General features: G+C 36.9%; 1 protein-coding gene across 5 annotated transcripts in view; it reads left to right on the top strand.

Annotated features, from left to right (window-relative positions):
• dsd (attractin-like protein dsd) overlaps window positions 1-19,215 on the top strand; it is a 391,073-nt gene that overhangs the window by 153,496 nt on the left and 218,362 nt on the right. For 4 of the 5 annotated variants that reach the window (XM_067153648.2, XM_067153647.2, XM_067153650.2 and 1 more), the window contains exons 12-13: window positions 991-1,153; window positions 16,123-16,275. In XM_067153648.2, the coding sequence (XP_067009749.1) occupies window positions 991-1,153; window positions 16,123-16,275 (316 nt within the window). The remainder of the gene's footprint in view (window positions 1-990; window positions 1,154-16,122; window positions 16,276-19,215) is intronic. The other variant, XM_067153649.2, reaches the window with a different exon arrangement.

Below are 19,215 nucleotides of genomic sequence, written 5' to 3'. Positions count from 1 at the left end.
GTAAGCTCACTTTTTCCGTAATGATGCAACTCTGGCGATGGCTCTTACCCGAGTTGTAAATCATGTTTCTTTCACAAGGGATGACAAATAACTTTTTCAGGGCTAGGAAAAATGTGATCGTACTTGTAGTAAGTTGTAATAGTGAAAATTTGTGATGTGATAGGTATGTTTATATGTTCCTAATCCAGATATAGAACACCGTATCACGTGACGAATATTCGCTGCACTTTACTGTACCATTCAACACAAAATACATTTCTAACTTCTGAATGGAATTTGAAATACAAGCACAGATAGACTGTGTTATTCAGCAATCTTGGTGCTAACCAGCAAGCAAAATTGAACATTCCTTAGCCTAACAGCTTGCTTCCCAAACGTGCAACTTATCCTGTGAAGTTTAAGGCCTTTTTCCGTGATCACGCAACTGTGGTGAACAGATCTTTTCGAAGTTGAAAATCACGTTTGTTTCACAAGGGATGACAACATTTTCAGGGCTAGGAAAAATGTGTTCGTACGAAGCGGTAATAGCAGTCATTTCGACTCGATAAGTAGGTATTTTTATATAGTTTTAGTACGATGAGAATCGGGACTTCGAATTTACAACATGCTAAGCAGGAAAATGTGTTGATGAGGAATGCGCTAACGAAGTTTCACTGTATTATCAGGATAATGCACAAATTTCAAGATCATAATGATCAGAGTCTTAATAAATTAAGACTTGATATTACCATCAGAGATTTTTTTATCATTTTCATTTTCAGTTTTTCCTTTCTGCTGCTCTCTTTGCCCATTCTAGCCTCCCATTGCGTTCAGTTTTTGGATGGGTTTAACTTTCCCTTTCTGATATGTACAGGTGTATGGAACATAATATTTGAATAATTTCTAATTGTAACTCTACATAGAAATGAGAAATGTGAGTCCCTTACACATCCATTACATATGATTTATAGAGCTGCAGGTATGTTGAATACTTTATATTTGTTTTTTCAGACGATGCCCTGAAGAGAAAATTCCTGTGGGTACTACAGCTATTCTTGGACCTGATCCATGCAACAGATTTCAGGACTGCCGGTCTTGTGTGCAGACATCGTTAAACTGCTCATGGGCTAGTGGTACTTGTCGTAAACGGCGTGAAGGAACCAAGCTTGGCAGGGTAAAATTTTCTCCTTTTTAAATGTATACAGTAAAATACCAGTATAACAACATTTTAGGGAGCTCAGAATTTAATTTGTTATAGTGAAATTTTATTATACTAAAATAAATCGATTCTTAAGAACTCGCCCCTTCCTAAACCCGTTGAAGAACCTGTGTTATTTCAACATGAATTTACACATTAAAAAAAAACCTTAATACTGTATTTATTAAATGAGGGGAAAATTAGGATACATATTTGTACATGAAGCATACCTGCCAACCTTCCCGATTTAAGCAGGAGACTCCATTTTCGACAGTTTTTCCCGCCTACCGATTATTCTATTATTTTTTCTGATTTTAGCTTATTTTTTTGTGAACTTTAAAAATGTGTTTTCAAATCCCACCATTTCAGCTTTGTACGCGAGTGGCCGGATGTCCTTCACTCATAACCGCTTTCAAATGAAATACCAACGTTTATTCATATGAGAAATGCGCGCGAATGTGCGATGTTTATTGAAACCAGTGGCCTATATCGCGACATGTATATCGATTGTAAATCTCTCGTTCTTGCGTTCTATGTTCATGTTCGTTCACATCAGTCTAGTCTATTCTAGAGACTAGTCGCTAGGTTTTGAGTTTTTTAAAAGTAATTTAGTAACAGAATTCCAAAGATAGCGACTAGTGACTTTTCTACAGATTTTACTTTATTACTTGATAAAAATAACATTGCACTTCACATAATCGTGCATGATGCAGTATGTTCTATGCATTTGTTAAGTAATGGCATGTGAGTGCATGTCTGGCTCCATGGCTAAATGGTTAGTGTGCTGGCCTTTGGTCTCAGGGGTCCCTAATTTGATTCCCGACAGGGTCGGGAATTTTAACCACCATTGGTTAATTTCTCTGGCATGGAGGCTGGGTGTATGTGTCGTTTTCAGCATTTCATTCTCATCATGATGCGCAGGTCACCTACGGGAGTCAAATAGAAAGACTCTAACTCCTTAATGTAGACCTGCACCTGGCGAGCCGAACATGTCCTCAGACACTCCCGGCATTAAAAGCCATACACGATTGAATTTAATCTGAGTGCATGACTGATTCACACGTGGAGCATGAGTTCATACTATTTTCGGAAGACTTATCAGAGACCGATCATTTCACTCACATACTTCCTCCGAGGGAATAGAGATGTGTAAATTATTGCCTTGTAGCCTCGTATAGCAACAGTCGTGTTTTGTGGCATTAAGTGTTGTAATATACCATGGTACTCCTGTATTGTCCAAGATATGTAAAACAAGCAGTTTTGACCAGTTGTATCTCCTGATTCCTCCAGATTTTTCCTGATTTTCATATCTAAATATCCTGATTTTTGGTTTTGTAAAGTTGTCAGGTATGATGAAGTAATGATATAAAGTATAGGTACTTGCAAGAAGTTTTCAGCATCTCAAATTTTACCCTGTACCGGTACATTGTGTCCTCGACTTTATATTTTGAAAAAGTCTGATTTTCCTCTGAACACTCTCAGACACAAGTATTCAAGGCAATCAGCAACCACTGCACTTTGATGTATTCACAAAGATGCACACAAAATGCTATCACTTGTATACACTGTATTTTATTTACAAACTGTAAACATATATCACACACACATCAATAAACTACCATTTTGAACAGCTGCCTGCTACAAATAATAAGAGGAGACTGCAACAGATGCATGTTGACTACCAACCCAACAAAACCAATTCACATACTCGAATTCAAACACTCGGCTGCCACGACTTCCACACAAGTCTCATTAAAACAACTCAACTCTCACTCACAAGACTGCCTCTTTATATACATTACTTGGCCAGGCTTCTGGAAGAATATGACACAACATATTTTCTCGTAGATACAAGAGTCACCAATAGCCTACTTACAAATGTAAGGAAGTTTCTACATACTTCTGGTCGCATATAGCATTGTTGTGTATTATTTACAGTGTGTTGCACAATGTTTCATTGTATTACACATCATATATATGCAGGTATATATACTATTAATTACGTGTTCTTACTTTAAATAAACTCATGACATTACCTTACAAATTATACGATCGTGATTTATACCAAATAACGTCCGGACATAAGTACGTAAATAATAATAATAATAATAATAATAATAATAATAATAATAATAATAATAATAATAATAATAATAATAATAATAATAATAATAATCAATATTGCATTATTTACCCATGGGTTAAAGAACATTGTTTCCAAGTTATATTAGTTAACTTGAATTTTTTTTTTTTTTTGCTATTTGCTTTACGTCGCACCGACACAGATATGTCTTACGGCGACGATGGGATAGGAAAGGCCTAGGAATGGGAAGGAAGCGGCCGTGGCCTTAGTTAAGGTACAGCCCCGGCATTTGCCTGGTGTGAAAATGGGAAACCACGGAAAACCATCTTCAGGGCTGCCGACAGTGGGGCTCAAACCCACGATCTCCCGATTACTGGATACTGGCCGCACTTAACCGACTGCAGCTGTCGAGCTCGGTTAACTTGAATTTAACATAGATTCTGGCACATCACTTCGCGACAAGAAAATCTTGAAGACTACGTGCCATATTTGTTGTCTGCACAAGAGTCAAGTCAAGCTCTGTTGAACACTTTGAGGCATATCTTTCTCTTCCTCCTCATCATCACACGGATGCCTATCACTTATAATATCTACTGTTTTAGAAATCGGTATGTTGGAATACATGTCTTTTAAGTTACTTATATGTTACTTTGTGTTACTTTCCTCTAATTCAAAATGCTTGGTTCTGTTGCAAAGTTCAATTATGTTGTATAGTATTGCTGTCAAAGTAAACTTAAAATGTTTCTTGAAAAAAAAATCTGTATAAACTTTGCCATCATATTTCTAAAATTTACTATTGAACTTATGGACGTGTTTATTTTATGAATTATGAATTGTGTAGTTTTAGTGTTCTTTTAATGACATTTATGATAAACAGTAAAAACTCTTCAAGACGTTTCTACAGGGGACAACAAAAAAATAATGTGTTAAGCAAGAAAACATATTACTGAATATACGAATTAAAACTATTCAACAGGGATATAAAAACAAGAAATGAGACTTTTTCCGACACAAGGGCATTTTACGTTGTAGATCCGCGGGTACAGTGTAAACTATATCCACCGTATTATTGAAAGGTGTGAAAAACACGAGAGAAGAAGTATGAAAATCTTTTCTGCTGGGGCTCATAAAATAACAAGTGCACTGAAAGTTGTGAAAAACACCAAACAAATATGAAAACATGTGCATGGGAGCCAATAAAAATATCAAAGTTTTATTGCAGATCACACTCTTTCTAAAACAAATGTTAGTAAGAAGCCTTTTATTTCGGAGCAGGGGGGGTATTAAACATTGTCTAGTCAACACTCTTTGATATTGAATTGGAGGTTATACTCGACCATGTACGACTGGTAGGAATGACTTTGGCCGCCATTTTGAATCAAACAAATCCACGACCAACCTAAGTGATCGAGTCGAAACTCGAAGATGCGAGTTCAACATTTGCGACCTCTGCGTGCTTCAAGATGCGGATGCCTAGTCCACTTTCTGACATTCTAATTTTGTCTTCATTAGTAAGGAATTTCACGACTTTGAAGAGCTGATTTCATACTACTTCGCTATTTCTCCTTTCTTCCTCCTTTCTCCACTTCCTAAAGTATTTTACATTTTTCTTTTAAAGAAAACTGCTTTTGCTTCTTTTGATCCATATTGGCAAAAGAGTTAACTGGCACACTAATAGGCCCCACTACACACGTTGCTTCACAAACGAAAGATAAACAATGAACGCGTCATGAGACATGAATAAACGAAATGCAGTACTGAGTGTAGAGATGTGAAACCATAACATTCATTGGTTGATTGTAAATGTGATATTCCTACCCAGCCAATAGCGTTACTTCTTATGTATTGGTTACTTTGAAATCGATATCCAGCTTGACCAGTCGTGTACATGTATGGAAAATAGCTACCTGAACCGTATTCTGTAAACTCGAATACTATAATCCAGTCTGCGCACCCCAATATTTGAAGATATTTTTATTAATAGAAAATTGGCTTTAAATTGCATTTTATATATTAGAAATTTATCCTACATAATGACGTTCAGTACTAGTACACTAATAAATAAGATAATCTACACATGCTGTTGGGTAGGCAACACGCTTGTCAGAATTGTAATGTGTTTGCTTACCTCCCCCTGATTTGTAATAGGGTAGTTGCACCTGTGTGTTGTATAGTGTGTGCCGCCTGATATTTTTATTAGCTATATAGAGACGTGCGAAATATGTGGTGATTAAAACATGATGAATTTCAATTATATTTTGAATATAATTATATGTTAAATATAAGCAAAAAGGCTACATTTTAATTTGTTATTTGTTAGAGAAATATTTTAACACATTAAATAGGGAAAAGGAAAGGGGCCTAAAAATTATTTTGCTATTCTAAACATTTTGTTAAAGCGGCGTTCAATATAATGGCATTTTACTGTACAACTAGAGTTAAAGTAAACAAGTGTTCCATTTTGAGAAACAGGCGATACAAAGAAAAATATATTAATGTATCTGTATAAGCCCACATTCTGTAGATTTACTGTGAATTCACCTGTTCTATCAATGCCTGCCTTCATCTATCACCAGAAAGAAAAATGTGGATGATATGTTCTTATATTCATGGCCATTTGCTCTAATATGAAAGTGATATTTTTAATTTTCCAGGTTCTGCAAAATGATAACCTGAAACACATCAACTTGGCCTTTTCTTTCAATGTAGTGTGACACAAAATTGCATCCTCTAGCTCTAATCATGGAGACATCTGTGCTGTGCTTCTTTGGAGATGCAATGGACATCATCCTTTAGGATGCAACAGCTCCTTGATTTTTGAACTGATGATCCCTCAACTGTTTCTTCATTTTTGGATTTAGGGAAATATGTTACAGGAAGCCACATCAGTGGATGATTTACAACTGCACTCCTGTCAGAGAAGATGCTGATTATCATCTTGCAATTCATACACTAGCATCACTCAATTTTGATCGTCATTGAGAAGATTTGGATTGTTGACCAGCTCTTTGATTCTATGTTTTACTGATATTCCTCCTTAATCGATGCAATATGATTCATTTTCTGAGAGTTCTTCTCTTATTACTTTTTGTTATTCTGTAAGATTATGCAGCCATATCTTATATGCAGCTTCCTCACATGAAAGTTATGGAAGATTTTGAAGTTTTAATTTGAATAATGCTTGTAAATGATTTTTTTATCCACAATAACATACATATTTTAAAAGTGGATATTTAATTTTCATAACTGCATATGTTCGACATAGATCTTCAGCTTTTAGGTTGTACAGTACATCCCAAAGAGATGTCAAGTACAGAACGAAAATGGCTAACTGGACGCCCACAACCTTCTGATTTTGTGTCAGATGCTTTGCTGATCGAGCTACAGTGGCTTCGGTCATATTTGTTTTGTTGGCATGGATCTGTCACTACTGTCATTGCAACTATAGATTGAAAGCTGTAGTCTATGTCAAGTACAAATGTGGTCTTGAAAACCAAATATCCACTTTGAATTGGCCCACTGAAGGCGGCAAGCATGCACTCTACTGAACATCTTTTCAGCACATACTCTAGTACTCGATCTACCAAGCGAGTTGGCTGTGCAGTTAGGGACGCGCAGCTGTGAGCTTACGCTTGGGAGATAGTAGGTTCGAACCCTACTATTGGCAGCCCCGAAGATGGTTTTCCGTGATTTCCCATTTTCATATCAGGCGAATGCTGGGGCTGTACCTTAATTAAGGTCACGGGCGCTTCCTTCCAACTCCTAGCCATTTCGTCTCCCATCATCGTCATAAGACCTATCTGTGTCGGTGCAATGTAAAGCCAATGGAAAAAGAAATAAACCTCAACAGTACCTAAAAGCTGAAGGGCTATTTCAAATGCAATATTTACCTTAATTTAAGACTTCTTTCTTTTCTCAAATCCAAAATTCTGTGGCCATCTTAAAATCACAGATTAAGGAATACTGTTTCACTCGTTTAAGGTCATCATTTTTACATTGCTGGGGGGGGGGATCACAGATATAAGAATGGCTGCATATGCAGCTGACAATAAATTTATGATAGCCAATAGGAATACCAAAATGTGTAGCCTCAACATTGACTTTAATTGAAATGCAATCACAGGTTGCTTTCAAAATCATTTACTAGATTGGTAAATGCTGTAGCAATAAAGTGTAAAGGATCTTCTGAATATTCTCCTCTTCTGTGATCTAAAATTAATCTGAATAATCATGATTTCATCGAAAGACTTAATTCACGGAGCGAGCAGCGGCGAGTTTTAGGTCACGTAGGGGATCGGCAGCCCTGAATGGTTTTCTGTTGTTTCCCATTTTCACACCAGGCTGTACCTTAATTACAGTTTGCTTTACGTTGCACCGACACAGATAGGTCTTTTGGCAACTATGGGATAGGAAAGGCCTAGGAATAGGAAGGAAGTGGCCGTGGCCTTAATTAAGGTGCAGCCCCAGCATTTGCCTATGTGAAAATGGGAAACCACGGAAAACCATCTTCAGGGGTGCCGACAGTGGGGTTCAATCCCACTATCTCCCGAATGCAAGCTCACAGCTGTGCACCCCTAACTGCATAGCCAACTCACCCCGTGTACCTTAATTACCTTAATTAAGGCTAGGGCCACTTTCTTCTCATTCCTAGCCCTTTCCTATCTCGTTGTCGCCATAAGATCTATGTGCGTCACTGCGACATAAAGCAACTTGTTAGTAGTAGAAAGACTGTTTTTTTAAGTTTCCAACAGGTTCTCATTGACTTTATGCTGGAAACTTTATATTGTTGGTTATAACTTACAAATGATGCAAAGGCCACAAGCAACTGTGCAGCTGAAGGAAAGTTGAATTCTCGGAAGTGAACATTCGCAAGTGGCATAACATGAAACAGAAGTTAACGAACACCAGCTCATCACACAAATCTTTCAGCAGCCTAAGAAGGGAAGGTTTTGTGGTTTGCAACAGCAAGTTATTCAGTACTTGTGTGAGAAACAAGAGGAAGGCTTCGCCATCACCCAAGGGTAGTACGAATGGCTATGCTTGAGTTGAAGTGGCAACTTCTCCAAGCAGGTGGCGTGACTGTCAAAGCATGTATGGGCTGGTGTGTAAGAATGATGATGAGAGCAGGGTTTTCTTTGTGGCTTAGAACAACCCTAGCACTGCATCTTCCCACAGCATACACTGAAAACTGGTTGCATTTCAGCTTTATGTCATAAACCTAGAAAAGAAGTGGTGGGTGCAGTATCTGGTTAATGTTATCAGTAGCCTCATGAAGATGCATGTTGTAAATAAGTCGGTTAATATTTAAAAAATAAAGAGTCACAATTTTGTGGTAGTGGGTTTAATATAAAACTGATTGTCATGGGATTTTGGTCACATCATTTCTTTGTTCTGTTAGCTACCACCAAGGGGGAAAGCTACAAGTATATATTAAACTTTTCTGAGACTACATGTGAGGATTTAATGGGAATACTATGCCTCCAAATGGATTGCTGTGTAGCCTTGAGAAAGCTTGAATAAAATTTATTTTAATCAGGATGTTAAAAATGTTGAAATATACCTTTCATGTTAAAGAATAAATTAAATTTATGTTATGAAGATCTTTTGCTTTGCTGATATTGACCTTTGATTTTGTGCCAAACTTTTAACTTACCGTATTTACTCGCGTATTAGACCCCCTTTTTCCCCACTTTTACAGCCAAAAATAATAAAAGTGGGGTCCAATATGCGATAACCTCAAAATTTTGTGCAGCGAACACATGACTCCTAGATTATAAAGAGCTATAAATTGTACGTGTAAACATTCTATTCTATTATTTAACAAACTTAGAATGCATTTAAGTTATACTGGCTATTTACATCGGAAGACAGTATTTCTAAACGTAAAAACACAAAAAAATGGTGAACACGACTTTTAGGCCTATGATACATATAAAAATCCGTTTTAGTTACTCATATCACGTCATTTGTTACATGTCATTAATTCCTCTGGTGAGGTTGACGTCAGGAAGGGCATACGGCCGTAAAAACTCGCTATGTTACGAGATATTAAACGACTACTTTGTTAATGATCTTGCCTGCTGTATAAATAGCAACAACTGGGAATATCTCTCAACTAAAGTAAACTCGTTTCCTCATCGTGTTATCATATTATTAAATATTGATATAAAAGAACTTAATGGCCAGTTATTTGTCTCTGTCAGTTCAGCAGTAGGCCTACCACGCAGTAAACTTGATCACTGCTTTCATTTGAATTATCACTGTGCGCCGCCAACTTCCCCGCCTTGCTACCGGCGTGTCGGCATTCTAAGTGACGTCATCTTCACTGCTATCTCTAGTCAGTCGCGTCAGCCATGGTTCATTCTCTTTGAGCCATGCACTGCAATCAAGAGCCTATGAGGTCCCGTCTTTTTGAACCTTTTAAAAATAATTTTGTTCCCGACTATAGAGTCTAAACAGTGTAAATCTATTCCCAGTTGGTGTATATGTAGCAGAAGCCACTCCTTCCGAATAAAGCCGTGCTGTAGAAGGCATGGCAAACCATCAGCTGATAACTAGCGTATGTTATGAGTTGTACTTCCGAATGTAATACATAGTAACTGGAAACATTCTTTTCATAACTGCGGCCTGTTGAAACACAGACTCTTATTTTTAAGTATATTTCATGCTTGTTCTCTACATTTATCACATCAGGATTTGCGTAAACAGCTGTCCATGAGATAAGACAGACCACGTTGTTTAGGTTAGGTATATTATTGCCCTGATAGTGCCAAAAGTTTGACGGAAAAAATAAAAATAAATAACAGGAAAATATACTGCATTTATGGATATCTGCAGGTGTGGTGGTAATGCGTTTCATTATCATAATGTTTAATTTTTACGTTCGTTGTCTCTCTTTTTATTAATGCATACCCTAGTATGTTGTGTTTGGCATCTCTGAAAATCGTTTCAAGTATGTGGGGACATAAAATTGTTATTATTATTATTATTATTATTATTATTATTATTATTATTATTATTATTATTATTATTATTATTATTATTATTATTATTATTATTTAGGTACGTTGGCGAGTAAAACAATTGTTTTAATTGGATAGCTTTTATTATGTTTTAAACTTACTTCTCTCCAAATATATACCTATATTGGCCCGAGTTACGAGATATTAAATGACCACTTTGTTAATGATCTTGCCTGCTGTATAAATAGCAACAACTGCGAATATTTCTCAACTAAAGTAAACTCGTTTCCTCATCCCGAGGTGGTACAGGTCTTTTTAGACACAACCCCAGTGGAGGGGAGTTACATGTACCGCTTTTACCGCATATCAACCTCCCTGCCATTCGTAAATCTCTGGCAGTACTACACATTCTCTTTGGGTAGTACGGTACCGGGAATCAAAGTCAGACCCCCCGAAAACAGCAACTAATTGTGCTAACCATTACGTTGACAGACATTATTAACTACAAAACGCAGACATATAACATGACTGATGCAAGCTTGCAATGTGCGGGTTGGACACGAAGCTAGGCCTATTCATCTATTTGTGAGACGTCATCAGAGCTGCAGTAGACCTACGCTACAGAGGCGGACATTTCTTAACTACGAAACACAGATGTACTGCATGGATTCGACATGTTTTTCATTGAGTAGGTCGTACGGACGAAACTATTCACAAATTTGTGTGATGTCATCAGAGCTGCAATAAGACTTGTACCCGCTTCGAAGCGGAATCGTCATCGCTCTCTGATGAATTACGTTGTGGGGTCTTATAGGTGAGATTTGTTTTTTAATTTTCTTCGTCTCGAAAAGCCAGGGGAATTTTAATACATGAGGGGGTCTAATACACAAGTAAATACGGTAATTACACATTTTAACACAGTTACAGGGTGCAGAAATTAGCGTTGAAATCTTTGCATTTGTGATTAATATTTTGATGACAGAAGAATAAGAAGCTTTTAAACTTAAAGTAAATTTGTAATCTCGGGAGTGGAAAGACAATATTTCTAAAACTGGATATTTCCGTGATTAAGTATAACGTGTGTGATGTACGGTATGAGATTCTTGTTTTAGTGAAAATATATTGGCAATGGTTTCTTTTATTTTAATAATTACTATATCATTTTTTTACATTTTTCAGTCTGTTGAACACAAGACACAAATTCATAAAACATACTCAGAAAAGAAAAACTATTTGTTAAGAACAGAATAACTTGTTTTGTTCTGTAAGAACATCCTCAAGTCACTTATTTATGTACATAATACACCCAGGACTTTTTTGTGGGGACTGAAAAAAATGTCATAAGGGAGGAACGTGCTAAAAAGAAAAACAATTTCACTGTTAAATTTAAGGTTAGGTTTGAATGTAAAAATAATTATGATAAAAACAAAGAAACAAGTATTTACAATTGTATTTAGTGAAATAAATAATTATAGAAATAATACATTTTAAGAACACCAGCACAGTAAAACTTCAAGAAAAACTTTCTTAGAAACGCAAACTATACACGTCGTTTTAAGTGTCACAGGAAAGTCGAACGTCTGGGTGATTTGCATACATTTCATGTGTTGTTTAGCATCCACTTTCTCAATCAACTTTAATTTTTCATCATCTGTGAACTGTCTAGCTTTCTTCTTCTTCTCCATAACTGAATGTCCTGCAAACTACTATGTGTAAGTATAGTAGGCCTAATTTATGTACATAAGTCACTCAGGCCTCTTTCAGATGGCGCGGGTGCACCCGATTCCGCTGACTCTTAACACACAACGGGTTGCGTGGTGCAAAACTCCCTGCACTTTCCAGCGGATTATTTTCAACACACTTTTCATTGTGGGTAATAAATATGGACCGTCATAGTCTTCGTTTATACTTAAAGTACAAAAATAGTTCACGCATGCTGTGTCCTTCACATTTCGTTAGAGAAGAAGATTGGTACAATTTTGAGGATACTCTCTCAGTAATGGGTCTAAATGATATCACGCTTTCCCAAACACAATATTACTGGTATTTCCAACATTAAATTTATTAAGTTCTCAATGTCTATTTTGGGTTCCATAACAACTGCTGTTCATCACACAGGAAAAGAAAAAAGCACACAAATAACTTTTATCATCATCATCATCATCATCATCATCATCATCATTGGCCCACTTGAGTCTTCCATGTACACTTTTTCTTTGAAGGTTGTACCGTTTGATTCTTCTTATCTGCCCAGTACTTCTTCATTTGTTCTGATTGCAGTGTTCTTAATTTGTCTGAAATCTCTACAGGCCTTATGTGTATCATTTCAGTTGAAAATTTGTGATTCTTAACAAGGGTGGTAATTTTATCCTTGTTCTCTGCGTCTGTAATTTCGAGTCCAACTGTTTTGAGATCCTCTTGAATTTCTTTGATCCAATGCCCTCCTGTCTTCTTTCCCAGATTTCTCATCTCTAGTTGTCATAAAATCCTGTTTTCTGGTAAACATAAGATATGGAAAAAATAAGAGATTCTTTTCTTCTTCATTGTTCTGGTAACTGGGTCAATCTCTCGATAGTTTAATTGGGGAGGATTCTCCAGACTCCTTCAACCTGATACTTTTTATTTATGCAAGTTCTAATAATTCTTCTTTCAGTTTTGAGGAGCTGATCAGTTCTTCTTTAATTTTTAATTTGGAACAAGGTTTCACAAGCATAAGTGGCTACGGACAAAGTTACAGTTTTGTAGTGTTGGATCTATTGACAAGTATTTTTTGGTATAAATTGACCAGGTTAGAAATTGAGCTTTTTTCATTGTGTTGGTTCTATTTATCCATGTTGCTTACCCGCTTAATTTGCACATAATGATTTCTCCAAGGTATTTAAATTGTGGGAGGAGAGCCTCCGTGGCTCAGGCGGCAGAGTGCCGGCCTCTCACCGCTGGGTTCCGTGGTTCAAATCCCGGTTGCTCCAGGTGAGATTTGTGCTGGACAAAGTGGAGGCAGGACAGGTTTTTCTCTGGGTACTCTGGTTTTCCCTGTCATATTTCATTCCAGCAACACACTCCAGTATCATTTCATTAATCATTGTCCCAGAGGAGTGCGACAGGCTTCGGCAGCCGGCACAATTCCTATCGTCGCCGCTAGATTGGGGCTCCGTTCATTCCATTCCTGATTCTGGTCGAATGACTGGAAACAGGCTGTGGATTTTCATTTTCATTTAAATTATAGGACTATGTTAATTTTTTGATCTTTTATGATGAGTTGGTTTGTGTCAAGGAATTTCATTGGCATGATCTCAGTTTTCTCAAAGGATATTTGTAATCCTATTTTTAATGCAATTTTCGGGAGACTTGTGATCTGAGCACGGACTTCTTCCATGTCAAGGGCTGTGTGTTGGGTATTCCGCCCGAAGGCTGGTTTGATCCTCTGCAACTCTGCCAACAGCTGTCATAAATAGCCTAGGTGTCACTGAAGAGGCGTACTATGGAAGTGAGGAGAGCTAAATCATCTGCGAACCCTAGGCAGTTTGTCCTTATTTGAGGGTTTTGCTCCAATTTTGATTTTAGGTGGGTTTTCTTTTTTGCCAAATTTTCATGATGTAATCTAGAGCCACACTGAAGAGCAGTGGGGATAATCCGTCACCTCGTCTGAGGCCTGTATTAATTGTAACAGCATTTGACATTTCTCCCCTGAACTTTACCTTTGAAATTGTGTTGGTTAAAGTTAGTTCAGTAATTTTTGCTAATTTAGGATGAAGGCCATATGATCTGAGGATTTTAAAAAGAGTGGGTCTGTGTATATTATTATAAGCCTTTTTGAAATCTATGAATGAAATAAACAGCTGTTTATTTCTGTATTTGAAATATTACATTATTAGTTTCAGGCTGAGAATTTGGTCTGGACAACTGCTGTATGGGCAGAATCCTCCTTGGTATTCTCCAGGTTGTGGTTATAGAATGTTTTTTATCCTATTGTAAATTATGTAGGAGAAAATTTTGTAAGTGGAGTCTGGAAGGGTTATTCCTCTGTAATTGTCTGGATTAGTTTTATCTTCTTTTTAGAATAATGGATAATTGAAAATGAGAAATAAATACTGTATGTCAAATGGGTGGGAGCAGGCCAACTTTTGTTTATCGTCTAAATTCATTTCTACTTTCTTATAGATACATTTAAAGTTATACATTTCATTATGGGTCCGTATTGAACTGAGAATAACAAAGCTTTGAAGAGACCTTAATGGTCCACCTATTCAGTACAATACAATTTGTTGTTCAGATTAAGTTACAACATATTATTTATTCGGTACTAGTTTCAACGCTGATGTGCGTCATCTTCAGTAGATCGTGGAAACGGGCAGTCACACAAAAATTACATATACAATATAAAATACAAGTTTCATATCACTGTATCCATTATTGTCAATTTATTTAAGAACTTTTCATTTTAAGAGCATTGTTATAGTGATGTGCCTTGTTATTATAGGTACATTATTGGTTTCTGAACTGATACCAATATAAATGGTCCATTATTGGACATTATAAATTTTCCAGCTAACTCATTCCTAGTTGCCAGCGTTTCGCCCCCGTGTGCTAGGTTGGGCTCGTCAGTTGGTACCTAGCACACCTACCAAGACGCATGGCTAGTGCATACCGTGGAGGAGAGTTAGCTGGAAAATTTATAATGTCCAATAATGGACCATTTATATTGGTATTATAAATTTACTCATTCGGGACAAATATTTCAGATTCCCTATGGGAATTAACATGTATATCTTCTGTACTGATGTCGCGAACACACTCAATCCATTGTGTATGATGGTACGCATAAAAACTAATGTCCAATAACAAGTAACTGTGGGCGTGGGACCACGACTCACCACGGACTGCCCGCTCAAACATTTCTCCCACGGGCTGTTACTCTCCACCTCCCCATCACCTGAAAGATTCTATGTGAACAGTCGGTTCTTAGTTTATTCCTAGGCATACCAGCGGCTAAGTGCGGAAGCGGGTTGAACCTGAGCCCTCTGGCCTGACATGCGCGCAACATGGCTGGGAAGAGTAATTTAAATTCCTTATTGTGGGAGTTAAAGAGTGACGTAAATGTGCTATCCAGGTTTCTTTAGCATGTATTTAATATGACACGTCCTGGGACTTAGGAATAATGGCGTTATAACCAGGAAAACGTGCTAGAGAGGGAAGTCTTAACCAGTTTCATCTGTATACAGTATGTGTAGGATATTATTAACGTATAAATATGTCGCTGATTATGTTTGGAAAAATCATCGGAATGTTAAAATTCTGGACATGCAGTGGTTGGACTGCACTATGATAACTTACTTTTCAATACATTTTCACAGTTCTTAAGGTAGTGGACACAGAATTTTAACATTTAGATATCTTTTTCACTTATTCATGATATCACCTGACATACAAACAAATGCATGCAAAGTGAGTGATATGAAATAATCTGAGAATATTCTCATAGAGCAAAACATGTCATTCTATTATCAATAAAATGTGTTCTTTCCATATTTTACGAGTGTTTAAAAAAAAAAAAATTGTACGTTGTGTTTGGTGGACTGAAAAAATAAATGTTATTTTAAATAAGTTGACCTTGAAGTAAGGCTTCCCTCCTCAAGTAAAAGAACAAGGAAAACATAATTGTTAGTTAATTCTTGTTAGGTTATGAAGAAGTCTGAGGAAATTCAGAAATTTGTCTCTAGACATACATGTTCATGTTAAAGCTGGGTCTGTGGACACACTCGTATTCATGTTTGGTAAATGTATGGGTAAATGGTTTTTGACTGGAAACTTCTTTTGTTCAGGATTGATATGCAGCCAGCTAAACTGTACTAGATATATATCAGAAACTAATATAATTAAATTATAATTTTCTCTGACAGGTTGTTATAACTCTGGACAGTTGTGAGGCAAACGAAGCCCCTGTATGCCATCAGCTCCATAGTTGTCCTGCTTGTGCCGCTCAGCCGCACTGTCATTGGGACTATGAGGCTCGTTGTAGACCCATTGGAAATCTAACCAGTGGAGAATCACAGGTCAGTCTACAATTGTTTGCTCAAACATTCAAATAGGCTAGATCAGTGGTTCTGACCATGGCACGCTGTCCTTTGTGGTGTGTTTCTGTGGCTCACCAGTACACGAGTTGGAAACGGTGTGAGAGATTTTATTTTGCATGTACACAGCTTGCCTTCAGCAGTCAAATTGTTTGTAGTTTGCACTCGTAACACCATTTTGTCTGCCTAGCGTGTTTTGAGGTCATTAGTTTGAAACGTGTTATATGCATTATAACTCGCATTTGCTTTAAAAAAAAAAACAAAGAACAAAAAACAACTGAATTCAATATGGATACATTTCTAATTAAAAGGAGAAAAGTTGAAGATGTGTTAGTACTCAATCAGTTACAAAAGTGAGAACGAACTGTTTCGGAGTATGAAAGCTGTAGGGACAAACGTGAAGGTCAAGAAACATAAGACATCAGTCTGTTGAACAGAAAGTGCACAGATGCCAACTTTCAAGAAGAGCAAATACAGTAGTAATGGATGGAAGATAGCAATGGGGGTAGGTGCAATCAGACATGCACTCAAAAAAGAAAATAAGATAAAGAAAGACTTCTTACCATTTAAATAAAATTTTATGTAATGCATAAAACATAACTCTTACCTACTAGAGCCCCTCTTTTTCCTACAGAATACTTAGTTATATCAGCATCTGCACCAGATATTTTGGTGGAAGTTGAAGCCACACACTTTATGTTGTACAGCATTGCCCCCTTTGGCCATTGCAGTTCATTTTTAGTAAAAGTACTGTGATAACATGGTTTTCCTTTTGAAATCAGCTACTACTTTTTCACTAACAGAGATGATGAAGATGCTTGTTGTTTAAAGGGGCCTAACATCGAGGTTATCAGCCTCACTAACAGAGAACTTATGGCTTCAGATGCATCAGTCATTTTAAAAAATCAAAGCCACATTCTATCAGCCCTTTCATCCTTGTCAAAAGGAAACATATCATATTGGAAATGACTGAATTTTGCTTCTAAATATTAAGTTTCTTCTGTTATCAGAGTTTTAGGAAACTCATCATTTGTGTATTTGACAGATCAATAACTCTTGGATCTTTGCTGGAAAACATCAGCTGCTTCAGCATGATCTAAAAATTTAACATTAAGAGGCCATTTGTTCACAATGTATTAGCATGTTTTAGTGTAAAACTGTAGAGACATCAGAATAGAAAGTTCTCAACTTGGTCCTTGGTCTCCTATAGGGAAACTTCCCTCATGTATGCCTTTTTGTGTGCTCCAATCAGCAACTCACGGTCACATTTCTGGAGCTTCAAAGAAGCAAATTTTAATCAAAATCAACTTTTAGCCCATTAGGTCGTGTTATGTACATATAATACATGTTGAAAAGATGTTAAGTACAGAACAAAAATGGGCAACTGGACACCCGTGGGATCCGAACCCACAACCTTCCGATTTTGCGTCGTTTGCTCTACCAGTTGAGCTGTGGTGGCCAAAGCCATCTTTGTTCTGTTGGAAAGAATCTAAGCTGCAGGTCTGGCACTACTGCTATCACATTGCAGAGTGCGTGCAACTCGCCCTTTATGGGCCAAGTCTATGAAATTGAGAGGTTATGGGTTTGGATCCCACTGGTGTCGGTTAGCCATTTATGTTCTGTATTTAACATCTCTTCATCACGTACTATATGTATGTAGTACGACCTAATAGGTTGAAAGTTTATTTCTATTACAATGCAGTCGTGAAAAAGCAAATTTTAGATCAAACAAATTAGTCAAATTCTGAGACCGAGGATGCCTTCACAAAGTGAATAGTCATGTCGCTGAAAAGAAAACATAACTTGGAATAAAGTTTTTGAATAAGTGGCTTATCTTTTACATTTACATTTAAAGAATAAAATGATAAAATGGAAGGACAGAGCTTAGAAACAAAAGGTAAAGTTTGGTGGATGTTTTTTTTTGAACTGTTCCTCAACTTTCTGGAATTTTGAGCTTGTCTTGCCAAAAACTGCTTCACATAAAAAACATTTTCAAAGCTTCCCTCTGTTGTAAGATTCTCTCCACACTTTGTAACAGGGATAACCATATAGTTGAAACTTATTTGGATATTTTGTGGAGCTTTTCTTCAAAGATTTGTTGACAAAGTTTTAGAGTATTTTGCCTCTTGGAACTCATTTGCAAGCAGTAATAAATATCAATTAAAAAGTTTGATATTGACATTTTTGAGACTGTTCACAGCCCTTCTGAGCAGCCAAATTCACAAAATGACAGGTTCGGTCTTATTGATATTTGCATTTTTTCATAGGAATGAACTTACAGCTTTGGAAACACCAGTCATAGTGCTTGCATTGTCACTTGCAAAACCATCAGTTTTCCTATGGGGTTTTGTTTCTCTCAGTCCACTATCAAAAACTGCCAAAATTCCTTCCCTTGTATTGTCATATTTGTGAATTGTAAGAGCGATTGTTAAAATTTGCCCATTTTCCATTTCACATATGACACAACTATTGGGTAAAGCTTCTTATCATCCATGTCAGTACTGCCATCTGTAGCCGAAGCAAAGGGTTGAGGTTTCATTATACACTATCTGGTACTTTTTCATTTATTGTACCAGTCAAACATCTAATTAACACTGTAGTTTTTGCTCTAACTCGACCATATATCTAGGCAATTTTTGAATTCAGAAACATTTTCCTGATCAGTCTAACATCGTCACTGCAAGCTACAGGCAGATTGTGCTCAATAGGGAATGTTTTAAATAACTCTGCATTTGTTACTGCACTTTCATCTTCAGAGTTTTCCCACAAACTACCGTAGTTACTCGCGTATTAGACCCCCTTTTTTTCTTCACATTTACAGCCAAGAAAAGTAAGCGGGGTTCCAATATGCAATAACCTCAAATTTTGTGCAGTAAACACATGACTTCTAGGCTATAAAGCGATACAAATTGTACATGTTAA

Source organism: Anabrus simplex, chromosome 9, assembly GCF_040414725.1.
Source record: "Anabrus simplex isolate iqAnaSimp1 chromosome 9, ASM4041472v1, whole genome shotgun sequence".
Taxonomy (NCBI): domain Eukaryota; kingdom Metazoa; phylum Arthropoda; class Insecta; order Orthoptera; family Tettigoniidae; genus Anabrus; species Anabrus simplex.
This window is presented reverse-complemented; position numbering and strand designations above follow the sequence as displayed.